Genomic DNA, 20421 nt, shown 5'->3' with positions numbered 1-20421 from the left:
AGCAATTAAATATTAGCACGTGTAGACAATCTAGTGTTAAACTGTTTTTGGTCCATTTATTGGCTTGCCTTTGCCCTGCTTATCTGGCTGTTCTAGTAACAAACCTAATAATTAAATCCTAATAACACAATTGTCAAAAAAATACTGTGTCTCCTCCCCTGCAAGGCTTGTTTCTGATTGGAGCCTTCAGGCATTATCAATGCAAATTAATAAGGATACCTGTAATAAAAAAGTCAAACTGGATTTCAGCCCTGAACATTTACTTCCATTAATAATTTACCACCTATCACCAGATGAACTTTCAGAATCCTGTGATCAGCTACAAGCCTACACCTTCCCTTTAAGGCAGCACCCATTCAGCACAGCCCAGTGTTCTGCAAGTTCAAAAGGTGAAAAGCACTCGGAGCATGAATAAAGTTCTAAGTGTATTTTAAAATAATTATTTACATTTATTTCTGCCGACCTTCTGGAGGCATGCATTTGGCTCAAGAGTGGCATTCTTTGAGACACTGGCGGCATGAGCTCCTGGTGCAAGACCAGACAGACTCTCCATCCTGCTTTAAAGCTAGCACATCAATCACACAGCAACCTGTGCTGACATATTTAGCCCCAGTTGCCCATATGGTGTAAATCAGTTTTCAGTTTCTGGAATTCACTAATTCACTGCTTTATACAGGCTCCTATCAGCTGCTTATATGCTTCTAAATGAAAAGGAGAATTAAAAATTTTAGCAAATAGTCTAAATATTTATCACATTTTTGAATTAAACCCCAAAATGTCCAGTATACATGCATTAGTAAGTGCATGAGAACAAATTACACAGTGGTCTGAAAATTACCCTGGTTTAAATACCAAGCCCCCAAATACGAAGAAAGAAGAAACAAAACAGGCTCACAATCTGTAAATCATCCACTTATGCCCTGGCACTGAGCAGTTCAGTAAACAATTTCCTGTGGACTATGAACTGCCCTACAACCACATTTACAATTAGTGACAGTGTTAGCTTAAAGTGCAAGTAACAAGGGTGAGACAAAGCAGAAGAGCTGCGTTGCTCAACTTTAAACAGAGGAATTCATAGGCATATCATACTTCTCATTCCAAAGGACCAGGAGGGATCCCACTTACTCCTGAAGTTCAGGCTCTTATGGGACAAAATAAAATCCCTAGCCCTTGGCAGAATTATTGGGGTGGACAATGGAACAATATAAGCCAAGAACCCAGAGCACACCCCTCTCTGAAAGGGGCTGTGCTATCAGTGTGTACAGGGCCTGTGGTAATGCTTTTGTTGAAAGGTCAACAAAACAACATGCAGAGTCATCAATTAAACCTGGACACATGAAAGGTTGCATTGATCCAACAAGAAATTTCCCTGGGAACCCAGGTAATTTGTATATTTTCAAAAAGTCTTACATATCTCCAGCAACTAGGAAGACTGACTCTGCAGAAGTTCAAGCTTTTTAAAATGAGCCTTCGTGCCAGGAAGGCTGTGGGGCCTCTCCACAAGGGCAGCCTTTCCACGGAGCAGAAAGGGACAGTAATCTGCATTCCTCTGGGCATTCTGAAGGGTTCCCAACAAGGGGCTATTCCAAAAGTTTATCTTAAAGCAGCGTTTCTTTGTAAAGGTGGGAAGCCACAACTTATTTCTGCAGCTGCCCCCAGACAAATTGTTTATTAAACCATGAGAGCAGTTAAGAGTGCTCCCTCTAAATCTAAAAGCAGCTGTGCAGTGGGATGCAGTGGGAAACCTTCAGCTGGTAGTATTTAGAAGGGTCTGAGTGTGACTGTCTCTAGGTGCTTGGAATACAGACTGTGACCAGGGAAGGACAGACAATCCATTACATATGACACTAATCCTTTCAATCTTAAGTAGCCTAGCTGAACTACGGTTCCCAAAATAACATCCATTTTATTTTGCTATCTGCTAGACTTTTGTAATCTCTTCCAAACCCTTCCTTTCCTCAAATTCTAGCTTAGCCTATGCACGGTTTTAGAAATGCTAACTGTATTTATAAAAAGGGTTAAATTACCCTGTAATACACTAATCCAAAAGCTTTTTAGTTTTTCTAACTGCCACTTAACATGATTAGCAACAGATGCTCTTACTACTCATACAAGACAGAGGAGTCCCCTGCTCAGCCACTCTCAGACCATTTACCTCCAGCTTCTGTGCTCTCTCTTTACTGAGAGGCTCCAGCAGAAAGCTCAGGTTATTGTCATCTGCTAGGGAGCGAAGATCAAAGTAGTATTTGGCGTAAACACTGGCAGGAACATTGATATTAAACTGCAGTAGCTCCAAGAAGTGTCTTTCCATCTCGTTCCTAGGAGGCGTAAGGGACAGGAGACAAAGGAAAAAAAAGATTGTTTTAGCTGGCTGAAAACACTGAAGAGACCTCAAGCTTGTTTTAAACCCAGCAACTTTGAAACAGGTCACGGAGAGCTGTGCATTATTAGTTTCGAGAGACAGGTCATTCCCTGGTGCTCCAAACAAGGTGCAGCTTTTGAGTGCTGGCACCTCGGGCTCGGCGCGGAAGGCAGTGCCCTGTCGCGCACCCGCCCGCCCGAGCGGGGAGCTTCATTCTTCCGAGTTCCATTAGTGCAGCTGTACAATTCATCTGCCATTCTCACTCTCCTACGGCCCCACGCTATAGTGATCAGATGAAAGGAATGATGTATGCTGTTTATTAGCTCTGAAGAACTTGCAGACATTTTCACCAGGCTGATAACAGGAAGGGGGTTTATTGAAGCAGAGGCGGACTAACAAAAGGAGTAGGCAGATCACCACGGCAACAAATGGATCTATGAAGAGCTGCTGCTATTATCTCACAGAAAAAAGCCTCTTGAAGCAACATGGATTCATCTCCAATAAATAAATAAATAAGCAGCATTAGGTGGGAGAAGGAATTTTCCCCTCAATAGCATTAGGCAGGATAACAAAGTACTATGTCAAAGGGCACTGTCCAGTTTTTACTCCTGTCTGTTTTCACTGGGCAAAATACTTGGAGGAAAGCGTGGAGAGTGCCATGACATGAAAAAAACTGCTTCAGCTACTGTAATGTGGTCAGCTAAAGCAGAGATGTTCTACAGAGGAGAAACAATGTTCTACAAATTAACCTAAAAAGAAACTGGTGCTACTCAAACCCAGCAATTCGGTTCAACAACAACTCAACAACAGCCCCTACAGGTAGCAAATCTGTTCCAACAGAATTTAGCAGCTGTACAGGCCAACTGTGAATACACCAGAGGATGAGCTGCACACCAAGTCAGTGCCAAGGCTGTTACTGCTTTTTTGGGAGCTTTTAAAATGGATGCTTTACCTATCAGTGCGGGGCAAATAAATCAAGGGATCATCTGTGTTGTCCTGTATTGGGTGGTGGGTGTCAGTATGAATAGCAGCTTTGTGTTTCTTTCCAGCACAGCAGACTCGAGTATCATTGAACCTAGTGCCAAAATTAATTTCCTGTTCATATGGTCATAAGCCCATAGAAATGTAAATCAGATAATGTTTTGATGATCAGCTGATCAGAGCTTGATTTACCCTGTGAGTAAACGCTCTTCACTGCCCCTTTTGTATTCACTAGGCTAATACATTTTAATTCTGTAAAAATACAATTCTTCATTGGATTAACAAGTCCATTAACAGTGGTTTAAAACCTGGAAAAGGATAATGCCCATGTGTTTTCTGTGCTTTATTTACAAATATATGTAGCCTAAAGAATGAACAGCATGTGTCTCCTTACAAACAATCATGGCAAGATTAGCAGCTGTACTGTTAATTTTTTAGCAATTATGGATTCGGTCTCATCAAAGCTAGCAAGTTCTGACAAAGGATGACTTCTAAATGTCAACTGAATTTCCTTTGATTTTTTTTTTCCCATTAGAAATAAGTAAAACAAAAACCCATCTCCCAAAACCCAAAAGAAAAATGTCTTTCATTAAAAAACCCCACCTTTGCCTTGGGCAAATAGAAAAGGGCTCGTGATAGAAGGATTAAGATAAACACTTGAGCTATGTTGAGCAGGATGAGGCAAAGGCAAATGACCACATGTGGCAGTTGCCAGGCCTGGATCTTGTATCCCTTCAGAACCTGGGAGCCCCCAGCTCCCAAAAAAGCCCAAAGCTGTTGGGGGCACCCAGCACAACCCTGAGCAGTGGGGGAGAGTTTGGTGGGGAGGAGGTGCACCCTTCACAAGGGGTGCCTGGCTTGTAAGCACAACACACCCACACATCTGCAAAGTGGTGAACTAAATCAGACTTAAAACCTTCTGCCAGCTCCAGAGTGGTGCAGCCCCTGTGCTTGGCCTGCAGTGGTTCAACAAGAGCATCTATCAGGTAAGTGAGATCATTCTAGAGAGAGAGCCAAGAGGAGAGTTCAGAGGAGCTCACAAACAGAACTTACCACCAGGTCTGTAGTGGGCTGTTCCTGCACAGGGATGGCCCACCCTGGGAGCAACACCTGGTAGAGTCCTGCCAAGCTGTCTTTAGCTGCAGAGCTGCTGGGATTTTGGGTGGATTTTTTGGCAGCATCACCAGCCATCCCCAACATTAGAATGCAGCTGTGACTGAAATCCTTTGCCAATTATTTTCTCTCACTAACACTTGTACTTGGAATACTCATTACCAAATGACTGGTTTAAAAATACTGCAACTACTAAAACTCACAATAACTATGTACCAACCATGAATTGAAATTAGGCTTGTAAACTTAAAACAACTCTGTCAAGTATGTGAAGCAATTTTCCAAGGTCCCTACTATAATGGTGATGTTATCCAGCCAAGGAGTGCTGAGCTCTGCCCAGCTGCAGAGCCTGGGATGACCACCTGTGCCACTGGAAGGGGGTAGTACAGTGTCTGCCCATACCTAAATTCAAAGTCTAAATAATCTCAAATGAGATGGGAATTACAAAAAACCCATCCTCAAATTGGAGGGGGGAAAAAGCCTAAATTCCATCTATTTTCCTTACCACCATCACTGCTTTGAAAATGCAAGTACTGACAATTTCAAGAGACCCAGCACTGGCAATAGAGCATAAATATCCTGCTTGTTAGAGACATTTTCTGTGCTATCAATTTAATTTGTCCCAAATGGGTTAGAAGAAGAGACATCAAAAAGAGCAAGATGTACACTCCAGCACTTCTGGCTTTGCTGACCCCACTTCAGCCATCTCAGAGTTATTTGCAGCAATGCCTAAAGTATGTTCCTCAGACAGATGAGCACTCAGGGCCAGGCTAAGTGGAGATGTACATTGTATAAAATCACTAATTGTGCTCTCCTGAAAGCAGGGCTGGCAGTGTCCTGCATTTTGAGACAAAGAACTCCCAGGCAAGGGGTATGTATACAAACAACTAACAGTGGCTGCTGTTTGAGATGTGAAATAATTTGAATAATAAAAATTGTTTTGGTGCGGAAAACTCCCTTGTTTTTAGAAATACAGCCCCCCACCTAAAAGGAAGAACAGTAGATATTCCTACTCCTAGAGAGTCCCAAATGAATAATTACTTAGTGCATTTGAACCATGAGTTTGGGTTGAATCCAGGGAAGAGAGCTTGGGGCAAGAACAGTGCCCCATGACACAGGCAGCCTCCCAGGGCTGTGTGCAGAGCTCTGCCAGCTCAGTCTGCTCCTGTGCTAGAACTGGCTGTCACTGCACAGCCCTGGACACATGCTCAGGGCACAGCACTGGGATTAAACTCAAACACACACAAAGCATCTCATGAAAGCAAGGCCAGAAAGCCTGGTGGTTTTAGCTGGACTTGTATAATTTCTACCTGTGATAATAAGAGAAATAGGAAAACAAGCTAGCAAACAGAATTAAAAGAAAAATATTACATGTCAAAGCTCTGAGATAGAACTTTGTGAGAAGGAATTTCTCAGAAAACCTAATGGGCCAACTGCAGTTCACATAAACACACCTCCAGCCCAAAGGATGAGCTGGAGCCATGAGGATGGAATACCTTCCCAGACTGCAGAATCTGGCTTAAAGCTGAGTGCAGCAAGAAAAGACAGCAGATTCAAAATTCCTGAAAAACTGAAATGGATGTCTAAGAAAAATACATCTAAGGAACAGCCTTACAAAAACAAGCAGTAATAAGACTGAGACTTTGTTTTCAGCACTGTAAGCACATCTAAGAACCTATCCAGAGAGGATAAGCTGTAGCAGCACCTGTGTGTAACACAGGCAACCACAGCTACCCACTCAACACCTGCTGGCCAGCAGCAGCACTGGAGCTCAGACCTTGAGGTGTTTAGACCTTAACTGGGTACACAAGCACACAGGACAGTCCTAAGTTATGGTTTACCTTGCAATTCTTCAAATTCTAAACCAGAAAATCCAGGGGACAGATTTAATTCACTTTTTTTTCCTTCTAAAAAACCTTTTGATAAGACCATAAACTGGGCAGTTTAGTTCCATGGCTCATCACTGAGATTAAGAAGGTAAAGAAAATTAACTTTGAAGTCACTCACACAAGTCATTAAAATTATTAATAGAGATTTGTCTCAAAGCAGGGTAATTATGCAAAGTTTCTTGAGGTAAAAAAGAGAATGAGGCCAGACACTAAATATACACCTTCTATATATATATATCTCATAGCAACATATATATCATATATGTATATATATCACAGCAACAGAGAGATTTTTTCAGCATGATCATGTGCTATTTAAAAAACAATAAATAAACAACAACAAAAAAAGTCACATACAAAAAAATCCCCAAACCCCCACCACTGCAGACTACCCAAACCTTGCAACTTACATGTCCTCAACAGTAATGTCCTTCAGTATTTGGCAATAATCCACATTCCACACAGCTTGATCATCCCAGACTTTAGAAGCCAGCAGAATAGCTCCTAGGACTATCCTCTTCCAGTTACTAGGGCATATGTCAATCTCTGCATAGGTTAAAAGCCTTTCCAAATAAACCTATACAAAGAAGAAGAGAAAATAACCAAACAGCAAAACCCCACAATTATATGTTTGTAAGTAAGACCTGGAGCAGAGCTGAGCAGCAAACATGCCAGTCCAACAGGACTATTTATTACTGTTAAGTGTGTCAACATAAGTATCAGTCATTACTACTTACACTTAAGAATCCAAATTTTCAGGAGCTCCAGGTTCCATTTTTTATTTTCTCCCAAGAGCTGGACCACCAGGGTACACAACAGCTAGTGAGGTGAGAGTTCTGAGCAATGAGCACTGCTACAGCTCTGTCACCAGTCTCACATCCCTGGCAGGTTCATTGGGGCCTGCCTGGGTAGCAGATCACCCCACAGCACATGAGCCTTTCATCCTGGTTAAGTTCAGCACTTGTAGCTTAGCAGGAAGTGCTAAAACCTGCATTTGATCTCTAGTGATGGGACAAAGATGTGTAAATCTGTCTTTCCACAGTGAAAGGCCTTCAGTGCTGTTTCTGTCTTACCCTGTAGAACAGACTTCAATCCCTTCATTTCCATCACCAACTGCTTAGGCAGTGAGACATGCCCAAGTGAAAGATGTGCCTTGGTCTTTTCCCTCCATGAGATCTCAAACCAATTCCAGCATGTTCAATCTCTCTCTTCCTTGAAAGTTCTCTACTATTCACACTCCTATAATGACCCAGGTACTAAGAAATATGCACTTTCAAATCTGAATATAAATTTGTTTTAATTTTATATTCCCTCATCTAAATCCAAATTTCTAATGTAGCTTCAGATAAATGAGTGGGTAAGGGAAGCTCCACCTATTAAGGTCTAAGGGAAGGATTGATTTCACTGAGTTCTCTCCGTGCTTTCTTCCCATCCTTGGCTCGTAGCCTTCAAACAGCCGAAAGGTGTTCCTATAATAACAGGGCCATCTAGTGGTAAAATTCACTTAAAAACTAACTCCATTTTTTGTAAACACTTCACATGGTTTGCCCAGGGTTACCTGTCATCTTGTTCTGTGAAAATTGCTTGGCTGTCTTTGAAAAAGCAAAAACTTTCAACTACTTTCAGAGTTTCAACAGCTTGTAAATATTCAGCTTTTAAATTACTCATTTCCTTATTGAAGAGAGTCCTTCAAGCTAAGTTTGCTTAATTGCTATACTGTCTTTTGGTGACAGCTCTGTTCTCCTTTCACACTGTTTTTCAGAAAGAAGCCACAATGAAGACTGAAGTTTAGTGTGCAATAAAATGCAGTTTGAGAGACAGTCTAAAGAAGCAATTATACATGTTGTGGTATTTAAATTTCCTTTCATATACATATATGCACACACACAAATATATATATATATATGTGTACATAAAAAATCATTGTCATTCATAAATTTTTTAATCCATCATGCTTTCTGAAATCAAACAATGAACTGTAATGAGATTATTATGTTAATATTGTTCTTAAATTCTAAGTACCTCCATGGCAGCTGGGGAAAAATGCTATAGTCTCTTTGGTTTAATTAAAAAAAAGTTTGGTAGAAAGATGGCAATGATTGAAGGACATAATAATGAGAAAGATCCTCTCCTAGAGTTCCTACAGGATTGACTCTTGGTCCCTTGAGACAGCAGTGGTTAATATGAACTCAAAACTAACACCTTCCCTTGCACACAGCTGAAATAAAAAATGTCTTTGTGTATGATCTAATCACACCCCACTGTTTACAGCATCCCACTGTTCTGCTCTTCTCAAGCTTCTTCAGTGACTTATGTATTATGAAACAAGCAGGGTTTTATTGAGCAAGTAATTAAGCATTACATATTTATACAGGGAAAAGGGAACAGCCCTTTTATTTGATCACTTCTGTGACTACTTAGAGCTCTGTAATGAACTCACTTGTACTGTGCTGTCATGAACAGGGTTTCATGAGACACTCTGAGCTATTTCAATGCCAGTCCAGCCCTGCTGTCTGAAGGAGGAGAGGGAAGCCCTGCTGGGCAGGAGCTGCAGCAGTGCCTTACCAGTGTGACTATTGCACACTCCGCCGTCAGCTGCGCCGCGCTGAAGAGCGTCCGGACGAAGCGGTAGATGTGCTTGTGGTCAGGGTCGTGCTTGTAGTAGTCATCTGGCACCTCCTCCCGCTGAAAGAAAGCTCTTGCAGTTACTGAAAAGCTGCCTGCTCAACACTGCCTCTGAAGCACAGCTGTATACATCCATTTCCTGTCACAGATCTAACCCTGAAAGAAGCAGCCTTGCAATACTGCAAACATCCCAAACAAAACACGGGAGCTTTAGCTGGCACCTCTCTTCTGAACACTTGTTTGATCTGTAGGGCCAACAGGAAAGAGCAGGGACTACCATCATCACTGCTCTGTGCTAACCATTGTCCATGGAACATTCTTCAGACTGAAAAAGATGTACAAAAAAAATGCTTCTCCCTGCAAGAAATCACAGGTATATACACACCATGGCTCTTCAAAAGGCAAAATTAACAGACTTCATGAGATTTCTCTTCCAGCTGAGGAAGCACTGAAGAACACCTGGCAACAATTCTGTCACAGGTAGAAGCAGAAGGTAATTTACACTGCGTTCATAGGACTCATTCTTCAGAGACTCCAGAAAGACAACAAAGCTAATGAACAACTAGATTTAATCTGACTCGGTGCTAAACTGTTTCTACACTCAGGGGACAAGAAAAGCTCAGAAATAAACAGTCTATAAAAGCAATCCTAAAGTGAGTGTTTGAGATATGTTCTGATATTTAGCACTTTTTCTGGAGGGATGAAACTTCAAGAACCCCAACTCTGTACACTGGTTCTGCAAGACTGACACTGAACAGACTTCTGTCTCCAATCCAAGTTACACCTCCAGTATGGTCAGGACAGCAGAGCTGCTTGACACCAAGCTAAGAGTTGTATAGTAAGCAAAGCAGCATTTTCCTGTGGTTTTGTAGTTTAAAATAGCTGGGGAGCATTGTCAGGTAAAGTGCAGAGGTAAGTTAACTTAGTACTGCCCACACAGCCTTCTAATGCACCACTAACCATCAGAGGTAACCTCTGCAGGGGGGCCATGCAACACAAGGAACAGCATGGGCAGGAACACTGCTCATTCCTGTGCTACACCTGGTACAAAAGCACATCTCAAGTACATTTTTGCTGACTGGATGTCCTGAGATAACCCAAAATGGTGTTGTATTCCTCATCCATTTGTGCCCAAAAATCTCTCACTGTGTCTTTAGGACCCTGCTGTGGGAAGCTGGGGATGAGTGGGTGCTATCCCAGGTGCTTTTAAACTTGGCTCTGGAAGGCAGCTGGGCCCTGCTGCTGTGTGCTCTTGGCTTTGCCAGCTCCTTGGTCTTGCCTTGAGCACAGGATTTGCCCATTTTGGTGTTTTTTTCCTGGTCTCAGAGAGACTGCTCTTAGTGGCTTTCTCATGTTGGGAAGGGCATTCCTGGCATTTTGGGTCTCTCCTTGGTTCCCCCAGGATGTGAGAGCCAGCAGTTTGGTATTTAGCAGTTATTTATTGTCAGTTTTTGCTGGTTGCTGTTTTGTTTGTTAGTAAACTGTTCTTTTTCACTTACATCTGCTTGTGTTCATTCCTTATTGGTGGAAAGGGATTGGTTGAACCTATGCATGGAGGCAACTTATTCCAGAGTGTTCTCCTTTTAAATTGTCTTAAACCAAGACACTGCAAGTGAGAAAGGAAGCACCAAGACTGGCATTTGTGACTAAATCCATGATACTGGTACCTGGGTCCCATTAGGGTCAACAGAGCTGGGTTTGGACTCCTTGTGACTGCATCTTTAGAAGACAAGGTTTCAGAGATTCCTTCCTGCTAATTAACCCTTCTGAAGGAACAGTAGGTACCCAGGCAAAACACCATTGCTATAGAAACCAACAAGCCACGAGTGCCTTTCCCTCAGAAGTGTGACAATCAGCCCTAACTCTATTTCTGTCTGTATGCTGCAGTAAGACAGAAGAGACCTTTAAGTGTTCCCCAGAGGACACAATGATTTTCTTCTCATTTAATAGGAGGGAGGCTATATGAAAGGAGCAAAGGATGTCAGGTTGTTAAATAAATTGTCTGATGGAGTTCATCTTACATAAATAATTTTGAATGCAAAACAACAGATTCAGGCATTTAAATTTATGGAAGAGGTTCTACAGTGACTTCTGTGAGCCAGAGAGAAGTCTGATAAGAGGATCCATGTTTATCCCTGAAAGAATTTCCTACCAAAGTCATTGACACAGACACCAAGAAAGAGAGAAGGGTAAGTAAGAGAAACCTGCAGCTCTCTATTCCAGTAAGGACTCTGTTTGTCTCTTCTGACCAATGAGTAAAGGGTGAACTTAGGAGTTTTTTAAGAAGGTATAAAAAGCATGTATGTTAAAATAAAAAAGGATTTGAAGCCTTCTGAAAATGGAGTGTTGCTTTGCATTGTGACTGTCTCAGCCACAAGGTAAAATAGTTTTGGTCCACACTTTTTGCTCTGAAGTGCTACATCCATACAAGAAATCCTGAATATAGCTCTTGTCCTGAAGTTTTGTGGGTTTTTTTTTAATTGAATAAAGAGTTGTATTTATTTCTATTGCACTGTACAATTTCTAGCACAGTTGGTTCTATTTAAGGACAAAACTTTAAAATATTAACTTGTTTATTAAAATCTGTTTATTAACAATTGAGATCCACAAAATAGGTTATCCTGCATTCACTCAGGTAAGCCCCAGAGCAAATTCAATTTTTAAAGCTGCTGGATCTTTGCTAAATTGATTTCACATGAAAAACAAAGTAAGTGGTTCTGTAGGACAGGCATTAAGCTAGAGGTGCTCAAACTGGGTGTGAAAAGCACACACTCTACTCTTGAGCTTCCCTGTACTATGAGGTTTTGCATCTTTAAGAGTGTCTGAAAAGGGGTACCAGGACCAGTCACATTAAAATCACATCCTGAATGCTCCTTGCTGTTACTGCAAGCACATTTGCCTTAAAATGTTGCTTTTCCAGTTTTTTTAAAGGCCACATTCACTGTTGCCTGCTTTGTGTGATGCTTCATGTATTATATTCTCCTGCAGTCACTTAAAGGGTTAGGCATATGCCTACTAACCAGGTCTTCCTAAAGAAACAGAAAGCACTTCTAATAAAGCAGTTATTAAAGAGGGGGAGAAAAGAGACAAGAAACTTCAGACATGGAATACAAAAGAACTGGGCACATGATTGTTTCTGTTTATAGTCAAAGCATAAAAATCAAAGTCAGTTTGTAACATTTAGACTGGGCTCTATTCATGATCTAGCTGATCTCAAAAGTCACTGTCTGCACTTTGTATTATGTATAAAGACCCAATTTAAGATCAATTTGATTGTGGCCTGGTGCTAATACTTTTTTATGACTTATATATAAATCAAGATGTTACTGATATACACTCAGAGGGCAAAAAAATACTTACTGTGAGAGGGTGAGACTTTTCATCAAAAATATCCAATGATCTGTCAGAATCTCTACAAAACAAAAGTTTCTGGATTAGCAATAAGACTTAATTGGTTATACTATGCTCTACTAAAAATCACTGTTCCTTAATAAGAATCAAGGGACATATTTTATATTTCAGCTTTTCCTAGAATATGGCATGGAGCTACCTTGTATTTTTGCAAAGTATTTAATGATGAGTCCTTAAAATTAAATATTTTGGATGCTAAACAATGAATAGCTTTCCATGCTCTTGTGTTATGCTTACTAAAGTTCTCCCCAAAGTGTGAAACTAGGTGAAACTCATTAACAGCATTACTTCAAAAGGTCAGCTGTAATTCAGAAGCAGATGCTGGAACTAGCTGTAATGGCAAGAGTGACTTGCACATGGACAGAGTGTTCTTCACCCATCAAAACTAATCCATACCTCTGTACTCAGGAAAAGCTGAACAAAGTCCAAAGGTTGATTTGTGATGAGTTAGGTGTGTTTTCCTCCCTCCCTGTTCTGGAGTTTTATGTGCCATTGGATGGGTGCATTACTGACCCTTCCACAGCTGCTCAAGAGGGGGTACAAAGAGAAAACAGATACAGCAGACAGTGCCAGAGTTTTCACCTCCTCTGAGATTCACCAGCTGTCACTGAAGTGACCAAGACCATATCTGACTCTATGATCTTGAGAGTTTTTTTCTAGGCTTAGTGATTCTAGGATTTTATATCCCTGGTTCCAAAAGAAAGTCATTCTATTTCAGCAAAGGAAGAGTTCACTCACCTGTTCTTTATATGGTAGAATATTGCTAATGTTACACTAAAAAAAATAAAATAAAAGAAAGAAAGATTTAACAAAGCATTTTCCATGCACGCTATTCCAATACAAAAGCTGTCATTCAGTGGAATGTTACAAATCCATTTTGCAGTGACCGCCTCTTCCATCCCCATGCACTACACATCTCATTTCTGATGTTTAACTGTTTGGACAGAAATTGGCCAAATCAAATCTGCCTGCCAAACTACTCTGACATTCATGATACAGAAATTTGTCCAACAAAGTAGTTAACTGACATTTTCAACATATGCCTTAATTTCCTGATTAGGTGATATTTAGTGCAAATGTAGACTATTCCCAACTAAATTGTAAGTTCTCCTTGGTGGTACATATACCATTGCAGAGATTCTGCAGATGTTTTAACCCTGTCTAGCTGTCTAACTTAGAAACTGTCTAAAAACAGAGTAATAAAGATGGTATTATACCAGCAGAATCCAAGAAATGGACAAGAACAGATTTCAGTCTCTGCTAAGAGAGGCAATAGGTTTCATATATTAAACACTCATGTACCATGGAAAATTTCAGCTTCTTTACTCATGGTGGTAACAGGAACACTGCCATCACAGGAACCTATCATGAAAAGTTCTGATCTGCTGTCAGCTGTACAAAATCACTGCACACTGAAACTTCAGAATGGTACAAGCATAATTTTTTAGGCTTTTGTTTTTCTCTAGAAAAGGAGAAGTGACATCCTGCATGCCTTTGTCTGAAACCAAATTTTAAATAACAAATCAACTTAGACACTTCCAAACTCTACTAGACTATTAAATCTGTAAAGCCTTCTGGGCCTCAATCTACTTGATAAAACTCTCTTCTCAATTCTCAGCTGGTATCATCTAAGTGCAAGTAATTGACTTTCTGGTACCCAGAAAAATAGCTCCAGCAGCCATTTACATTGCAGAACATAATAATCACCTACCTAAAACAACAAGTAGGTGAAGAAAAGGCAGAAAGGCCAGAACTAAACCCTAAGTCAGCAACATGCTGATTTTCCACAACTAGAGGGCAGACTAATATCACTGCCAAGTACCAAACACAGCCCTACGACTTCTCCTGCAACTCCACACAAAAGCCATTTCAAGTTTTACCAGGTCAAGAATTTCTTGATTTGGCTTTCAGTGTGACCTGAACTGCCCATTTCAAGGCACACTTTCAAACCCACATGTGGAAACCTGGGGTGTTTGGACAGAACTGGTCGGAAAAATTCTTCAAGAGCAGCACAAAGAATTCTCGAAAACGCTCGAGGTGCTGCATCCAGCTCTTCAACAGGCTGGCTCCACTGAAGTGATGGCAGCAGCATCTGCTGGAGGACCATGCTTCAGATGCAGAAGATATGGACACGTGAAAAAGAAGTGTCCAGAACCAGGGAAAAGTGTGAAAGCACCAGGACTTTGCCCAGGATGCAGAAAAAAGGGAACACTATGCCAATCAGTGTTATTCCAAATAGGATATAGATGGAAATCTTCTATTGTGAAAAATGCTTCCCAGGGAGGGAAACCACCATGTAAAGATAAAAGTATTAGTAATGATTCAATTACCCAAAATACCTCTGAAGACAGAGCATTTGGGAAATGTGGGGTCATCAGCTGATTCCCCAGTGGTTCAGAGTTCTAGGGATTGTTGGTATTGAGTTTGTAACCTTTGTTATTTTTGGTTTTTATAAGCAATACTGATAAACAGTGATTGTTGTTAATGGTATATGAATGCTTTAAAAAAGTTGTTTCAACCCCTTCAAACACTTCCTGTTGCTAAGTTGATTACACTCAGATTTTTGTGATAAGAATTATTATTAAGGTATTGTTGTAATATTTGCAGCCATGTTTTACTATCTCTTTGTGTGATCACCACAAGACACATGTCTCTTCAGGATCCTGCCTTTTTGTTTCTTAACTACTCAGATGTTTGGTTTTGGTTTTTTTTTTTTTAATCCAGATTGCCAGTTTCATGGTTTTCTTCAGTTATTATTACAGAGGTACTCCAGCAGAGAGTTCAGCTGTAGCATTAACTTCTTTTTTTTTAATTTCAATTTTGTACTAGGTCTTTCATTCAGCTGCACTTCCTCCACTCTCAGTGTCCAAATCCAGGCTCACAATCCCAACTGTGACCAAATTCACATCTCTGAAGAAGAGATGTGCTGTGTTTGAAGGATCTCTATCCTGACAGAAACTTCGGAGGGATTCAGTTACTTGATGGTTTGATTGGTTTTTAACCCTAAGGTTTCTTATTCATAACTGTTATTTTTAAGAGTCTTGTTTTAAAATGTGTTAAGTGATACCCACCAATTAGAGTTTAGGCTCTGGCTAAGCTCTAGCTCTATTTGGATGGAGTGACTGACAATCAACCCAGATGTTTTCTGCATCAAAAAGTATTCAAGCCCTTTTGGCTTGGCAATTTGACCATATATGACAGCTGAGCCTATTTTCAGAGGGAGTTTGGAGAAACATAAATCTGGACATGATTTCTCCAATTTTCTGTTGTTTGAAGGTTCATCAGCTGTCACAGACTCTGGGATGACAGCTCAGTGTTGTAGTGCTTGGTGATTGTATGATTGTTGGCCATTTTGTGCCTTCTAATGAAAAGCTGCCAAACTCACAGTGGTGAGACTGTTTTACTGATAAGAAATAATAAACACTTGAGTCCAAACATGAACTGCCATCTCAAGTGCCTTCAATCCAGACCCAGAGAAACCCACAACTGGGACCCCCACAGCCAGAGTGCTGACACTTCTGCACTGCCCCAAGTGCACAAGGAGAACAGCTTTGAAACAGGACAGTCCATGAGCTCTGGGACTGAAACAAGAGCTCCCTCCAGCAGTCAGTTACCCAGAGCTCTACAGCCCTTCCATGACCAACCTGCACAAGCAGTGCTGTGCTTCTCTCATTTCAAGGGTGCAGCTGGCTTTGGAACAGACAAGACCCCCAGAGAATCCCAAATAACCCTTACAATGCCCCTCTTACAAGCCCCTGTTGATGATCACAAGGGTCCTTACCACTTTATTGTGCTTCTAAGGTTAGGCTGACTGACAGTGCTGTCATCTATAAATATTGTAGAGCATGAGCTGTATTTCTTCGTAAGCTGCCCAGGAGAAACCTTGGGGGGGAAAAAGAAAAAAAGAACTGAAATACATTCAAGAAGAGGGGTTCTGTAAGCTTTTGTTTAGCACACTGAATACTGGCTTTACACCTCAAGTGGCTGCTGCTGCAGTGTAAGCTACCCTGCAGCCATCTAGTTCCTTTGTGTAAGATAAATTTATAAACCATCCCTTGTAACACACAACATGATTTTAGATAATTTACAGCAGAAACAGCTGAGCTAAAGCAGCAAGTCCTGATTTCCAGTTCTTCCCCATTCCATTCTTCTCAGTTTGCGTCCCAGTCTTCCCTCTCTGTGATGTACTCTAGTAGATTTCCCTGTGATTCCACAATCACCTTCTCCCTTTTTTTACACCCTATTCCTTTCCAGTTTCTGGTTATCCAGTTTAACATCTGTCATGCTACAGTCTCAAAAAAAAAAAAAAGAAACCTTTTCCTGACTTGGCTCCCTTCACACATGTCTTGTTTAGCATCTGGAAGCAGAGTACTGCTATTACCCTTACTTTAACTATTATTATTTAGAGCTAGTAATATGCCCCACCAAACATTCTAATCCTGTCCATTCTGTACTGTGAGAATCCTCCAATATAACCCTACCCAGGCTTCCCTGAGCATTTTCAGAGAATGCCTTGCACTAGAGATAGGACATCATCATTGAGGGAGGAATTTTAATCAAACAATTCAAGATTCACTAGTTTTCACCAGAATTTTTTTTAATTCCTTGTCTAAAACTTGAAAGTCTTAAATATGAAATGCTGACACCCTTCAAAACTCAACAGCTGCCTGGGAATATCTCCCATTTCAGCTGAAGTTTGCCAGCAAAAACACTCCAATCACATTTCACCTTGGTACAGGCAGACCAAAGCTGGAATTATAACAAAAAAAAAAGAGAGAAAAAAGGAAAAGAATCACCCCCACACCTTGCATAATCATGCAAAATAAGAGACTTGAAATACCATTATTTTACCAGTACTTTATCAGTAGACACTTTTGATATTTTTAAGCTTTGTTACTAACTTCCATTCTTACCTTTACTAGTCAATGATTTTTATATCCACCTATTAATGACATTGCATCTTTTTTGTTTTGGCTGGTTTTTTGGTAAGTGAGGTATCCAAACCAACTAATATTTGTGGAAGAAGCTCAGAGCATAATTTCAGATTTTAAAACTAATGGAGAATCACCTGTTTATCATATTGATGCTATTTGTTCATTGTTCTCTTTTCACACTGGATAAAATAAGTCCTGTAGCAATACTCAATCAGCAAATCATTCAAGACTTGCCATCTTGGCTGAGAAATTAATGCAGTTTTATTTTTTGTTTAAAAAAATACAGACAGGTTGACTTACATTTTCTTTCTTACTGTTCTGAAATGCTTAAAACTGACAACAAAAAAGATTTTTATTCTTTGGGCTGACATCAGCCAGTCTATGCTTTGTGATATTGGGCCTGCTTCTTGCTTAGAGACAGGCAAAGGTAATTCAGTTCTACCCTTCTAAGGAAGATTTGGAACATGTGTAAGACTAGATACCTAGAACTCCCACAGTTGTTTCCTTTGTCTTTGTGCCCATATCCTAGTATTATTTACAAGTTTACATACATACATATGGTTTACTTACATGATTTATATGGTTACTCTTCCTCTTCTCTCGCACTAGAAAGAAGGAAAAGCAATGTGAACTGAAAGGTTTCCCAGTTTACATTCCATAAAGCAATTCTATTAACCTAGTTTTCTAAAGTATGGGAGTATTAAAAGTTTCACATTTTATTTTAGGTGTCTGGAAAAGTAGTTTGAAGAAAAAAACCCATGTTTTACCAAGCTAGTAAGTACATACTCCTTCTGTCTCCCCCCATGCACATTTAGGAACAACTACTTCCCATCACACTGAGGGGAAAAATGTCTCAGCTTTGAAAAGATGCTGTGTATCATGAAAAACAGTTCAAACAGACAATGTCCAACAGCAAACAGCAGCAAAACCAGCACACTCTGAGCCTGCCAAAGGCACACAAGGAGGAAGGGAGGTGCCCAGCATTATTTAGGTGCTCCCTCTCCTCCCATCAGCAGAAGGTATTTCACTGTGCAGAAGATGCTGGCACAAGCTGTGCACCTATTCATCATATAACTGCAACCACATCATCTGATCATTTTAAACTGTGTTAGTCTTTCAAAAGAGCCTGCAAGGTTAAACCTCCAGCTGTGACAGCAGCAGTGCAACAGTGTGCTAGGGAGAGCTGCACACATGCACAAAGTACAGAAATGTGACCAGCATGGACAGGCCCCTCTCCAAAGTTCTAACCTCACACCAGTACCACTCTTTACAGGACACATTCTCTTACATTTTTAGAAAAAACTCACAACTGGAAAAGAGTATCCACATGTTTTTAGTCATTTTTCATAAATCAAAACTCATAATCCTGATAACATCTCACTGAGAGAGAACTTACAGATATTAATTCTGCTAATTCTATAGGAGCATTTTTCTCCATGAACAGAAGCCTACACAATTCAATCCATTTCACTGGAAGAAACCCAGATGACATTTAGAAGCACCACTACCCCCAGGAAGGCTGTTCAGGTGGCTGGAGCATTTCAGAGCAAGACTGGAAGGCTGCACAGTGACTGCTCCTGGACTCTGTCAGGGTGTGAGCTCCACCTCCAGCACTGCCCATCTCAGAGGTGTCTGAAAGGAGCAGCTCAGGCCCTCTGGCTGTTTCAACACTGACCTCAGAGGCCCCAAAAAAGGAGGTCTTTACATCTCTCTGGTATCATCTCTTCTGGAGAACCGGGCTAGTGCTTGTTCCCACTGCTCACAGATAATCTGAGCACTGCAAAGTTGATACAACTGACAATTCTACCACTTGCCACAAGACTCAATAGCAGGACAGCCACTGACAGACCTGTCAAAATAATTCTTTTCTGTGGCAAAGCTGTGCCAAGTCAAAAGACACACTGCAGCTTTCCATCAACACATCCAACCTCAAGTGCACAACAGTGCTTCAAACAAGAACCAACCATAAAAGAAACAGAAGCATTTAAAAAATATTATCTTAGACTCTGTTTTAGCTGCAGCTTCAAAATGTCCTATTGTCAGAATTTGAATTTTTATGCCTCCACTTTTTAGCAGCCTTTTGGAATGCAGAAGCTACAGCAATTGTTTCAAAACTGAGTTATGAGGTAAACACAGGATCTGCAAAGAAATTGAAAATTGAGTTATTACTTAAATACAGGCTCTGCAAAGAAATTGAGAATCCCAATACATCTATATAATTAAAACTGGGATTGGAGAATATTTATCCTCTGAAACTATTCAAACAGTTTAAAACAACATATTCAAAAGCAACTGGTATAGACTAATGGCTTAGGCTTATTATTTATTACAGAAAAATTAATTTTTTTCAACTACAACTTTTTTACTTTAAGACAATTTTTGAAACAGTCATTGGTTAGAAAACCCACCAGTGCTTGAAACTTGAATTACACTAATAAAGAGAGCCTTGCTCCTTCAGACTACTAGGATCTGCACTCTGAAATCTGATACTTAAAGTATTTTAAAGATCAAGTGCTTTTAAGTGTTAAGTAAAATGGTCTGCAAACAAGTTTCTGTGTAAATACATAAATTACTCATCTCTGTGCTTTGGAAGAACTGAAGCATTGTTCTTGAGCTGTTACTTTTGGTTGCTTTTCCAATTTTTTCCTGGTTTTTGTTAAATTGGAAAAAAAACCTTAGCTTACCATCTGTTTGTGACTTGCTCAGGAAAATTGTGCTTGCTCTGGGATGATCAGATGGATTAGATTCCAAGGCTAAATCTGAAATAAGAAGTACCAAAAAAAAAAAAGGAGATACCTTTAATAAAAAATGATAACTGCAACAATTCCCACCCTTCCTCAAAGTGCTCAAGCACAGTGATGGAACATGATCAAACCCATGTAGAATGGGCTGTCTCTGAAACAGAACTGTACTTTTGACAAGATGAATAAAAATTTTACATTTTTCCCTCTGAGAAAAACAAAACAAAACAAAACAAACTGGACAGGGAGATCTCTAAAGTCCATTTATCAAAAGTCAACCTGTGCCCCTGCATGTTAGGGTAGCTGGCTGTGGGGCATGTGCTCAGTAGTGAGCACAAAGCTAGAACTTTATCAAGAGAATCATT

The 20421-nt window shown here is 40.4% G+C and overlaps 1 protein-coding gene across 6 annotated transcripts in view; it reads right to left on the bottom strand.

Moving 5' to 3' along the window:
- CCNYL1 (cyclin Y like 1) overlaps positions 1-20421 on the bottom strand; it is a 43592-nt gene that overhangs the window by 2323 nt on the left and 20848 nt on the right. For all 6 annotated transcript variants that reach the window (XM_030241854.2, XM_030241852.2, XM_018911615.3 and 3 more), the window contains 8 exons: positions 20000-20074; positions 17886-17920; positions 16163-16263; positions 13120-13155; positions 12331-12382; positions 8911-9030; positions 6756-6922; positions 2156-2318 (listed from right to left, as the gene is read on the bottom strand). In XM_030241854.2, the coding sequence (XP_030097714.1) occupies positions 2156-2318; positions 6756-6922; positions 8911-9030; positions 12331-12382; positions 13120-13155; positions 16163-16263; positions 17886-17920; positions 20000-20074 (749 nt within the window). The remainder of the gene's footprint in view (positions 1-2155; positions 2319-6755; positions 6923-8910; positions 9031-12330; positions 12383-13119; positions 13156-16162; positions 16264-17885; positions 17921-19999; positions 20075-20421) is intronic.

This window comes from Serinus canaria, chromosome 7 (genome assembly GCF_022539315.1).
Source record: "Serinus canaria isolate serCan28SL12 chromosome 7, serCan2020, whole genome shotgun sequence".
NCBI classification, from domain to species: domain Eukaryota; kingdom Metazoa; phylum Chordata; class Aves; order Passeriformes; family Fringillidae; genus Serinus; species Serinus canaria.
This window is presented reverse-complemented; position numbering and strand designations above follow the sequence as displayed.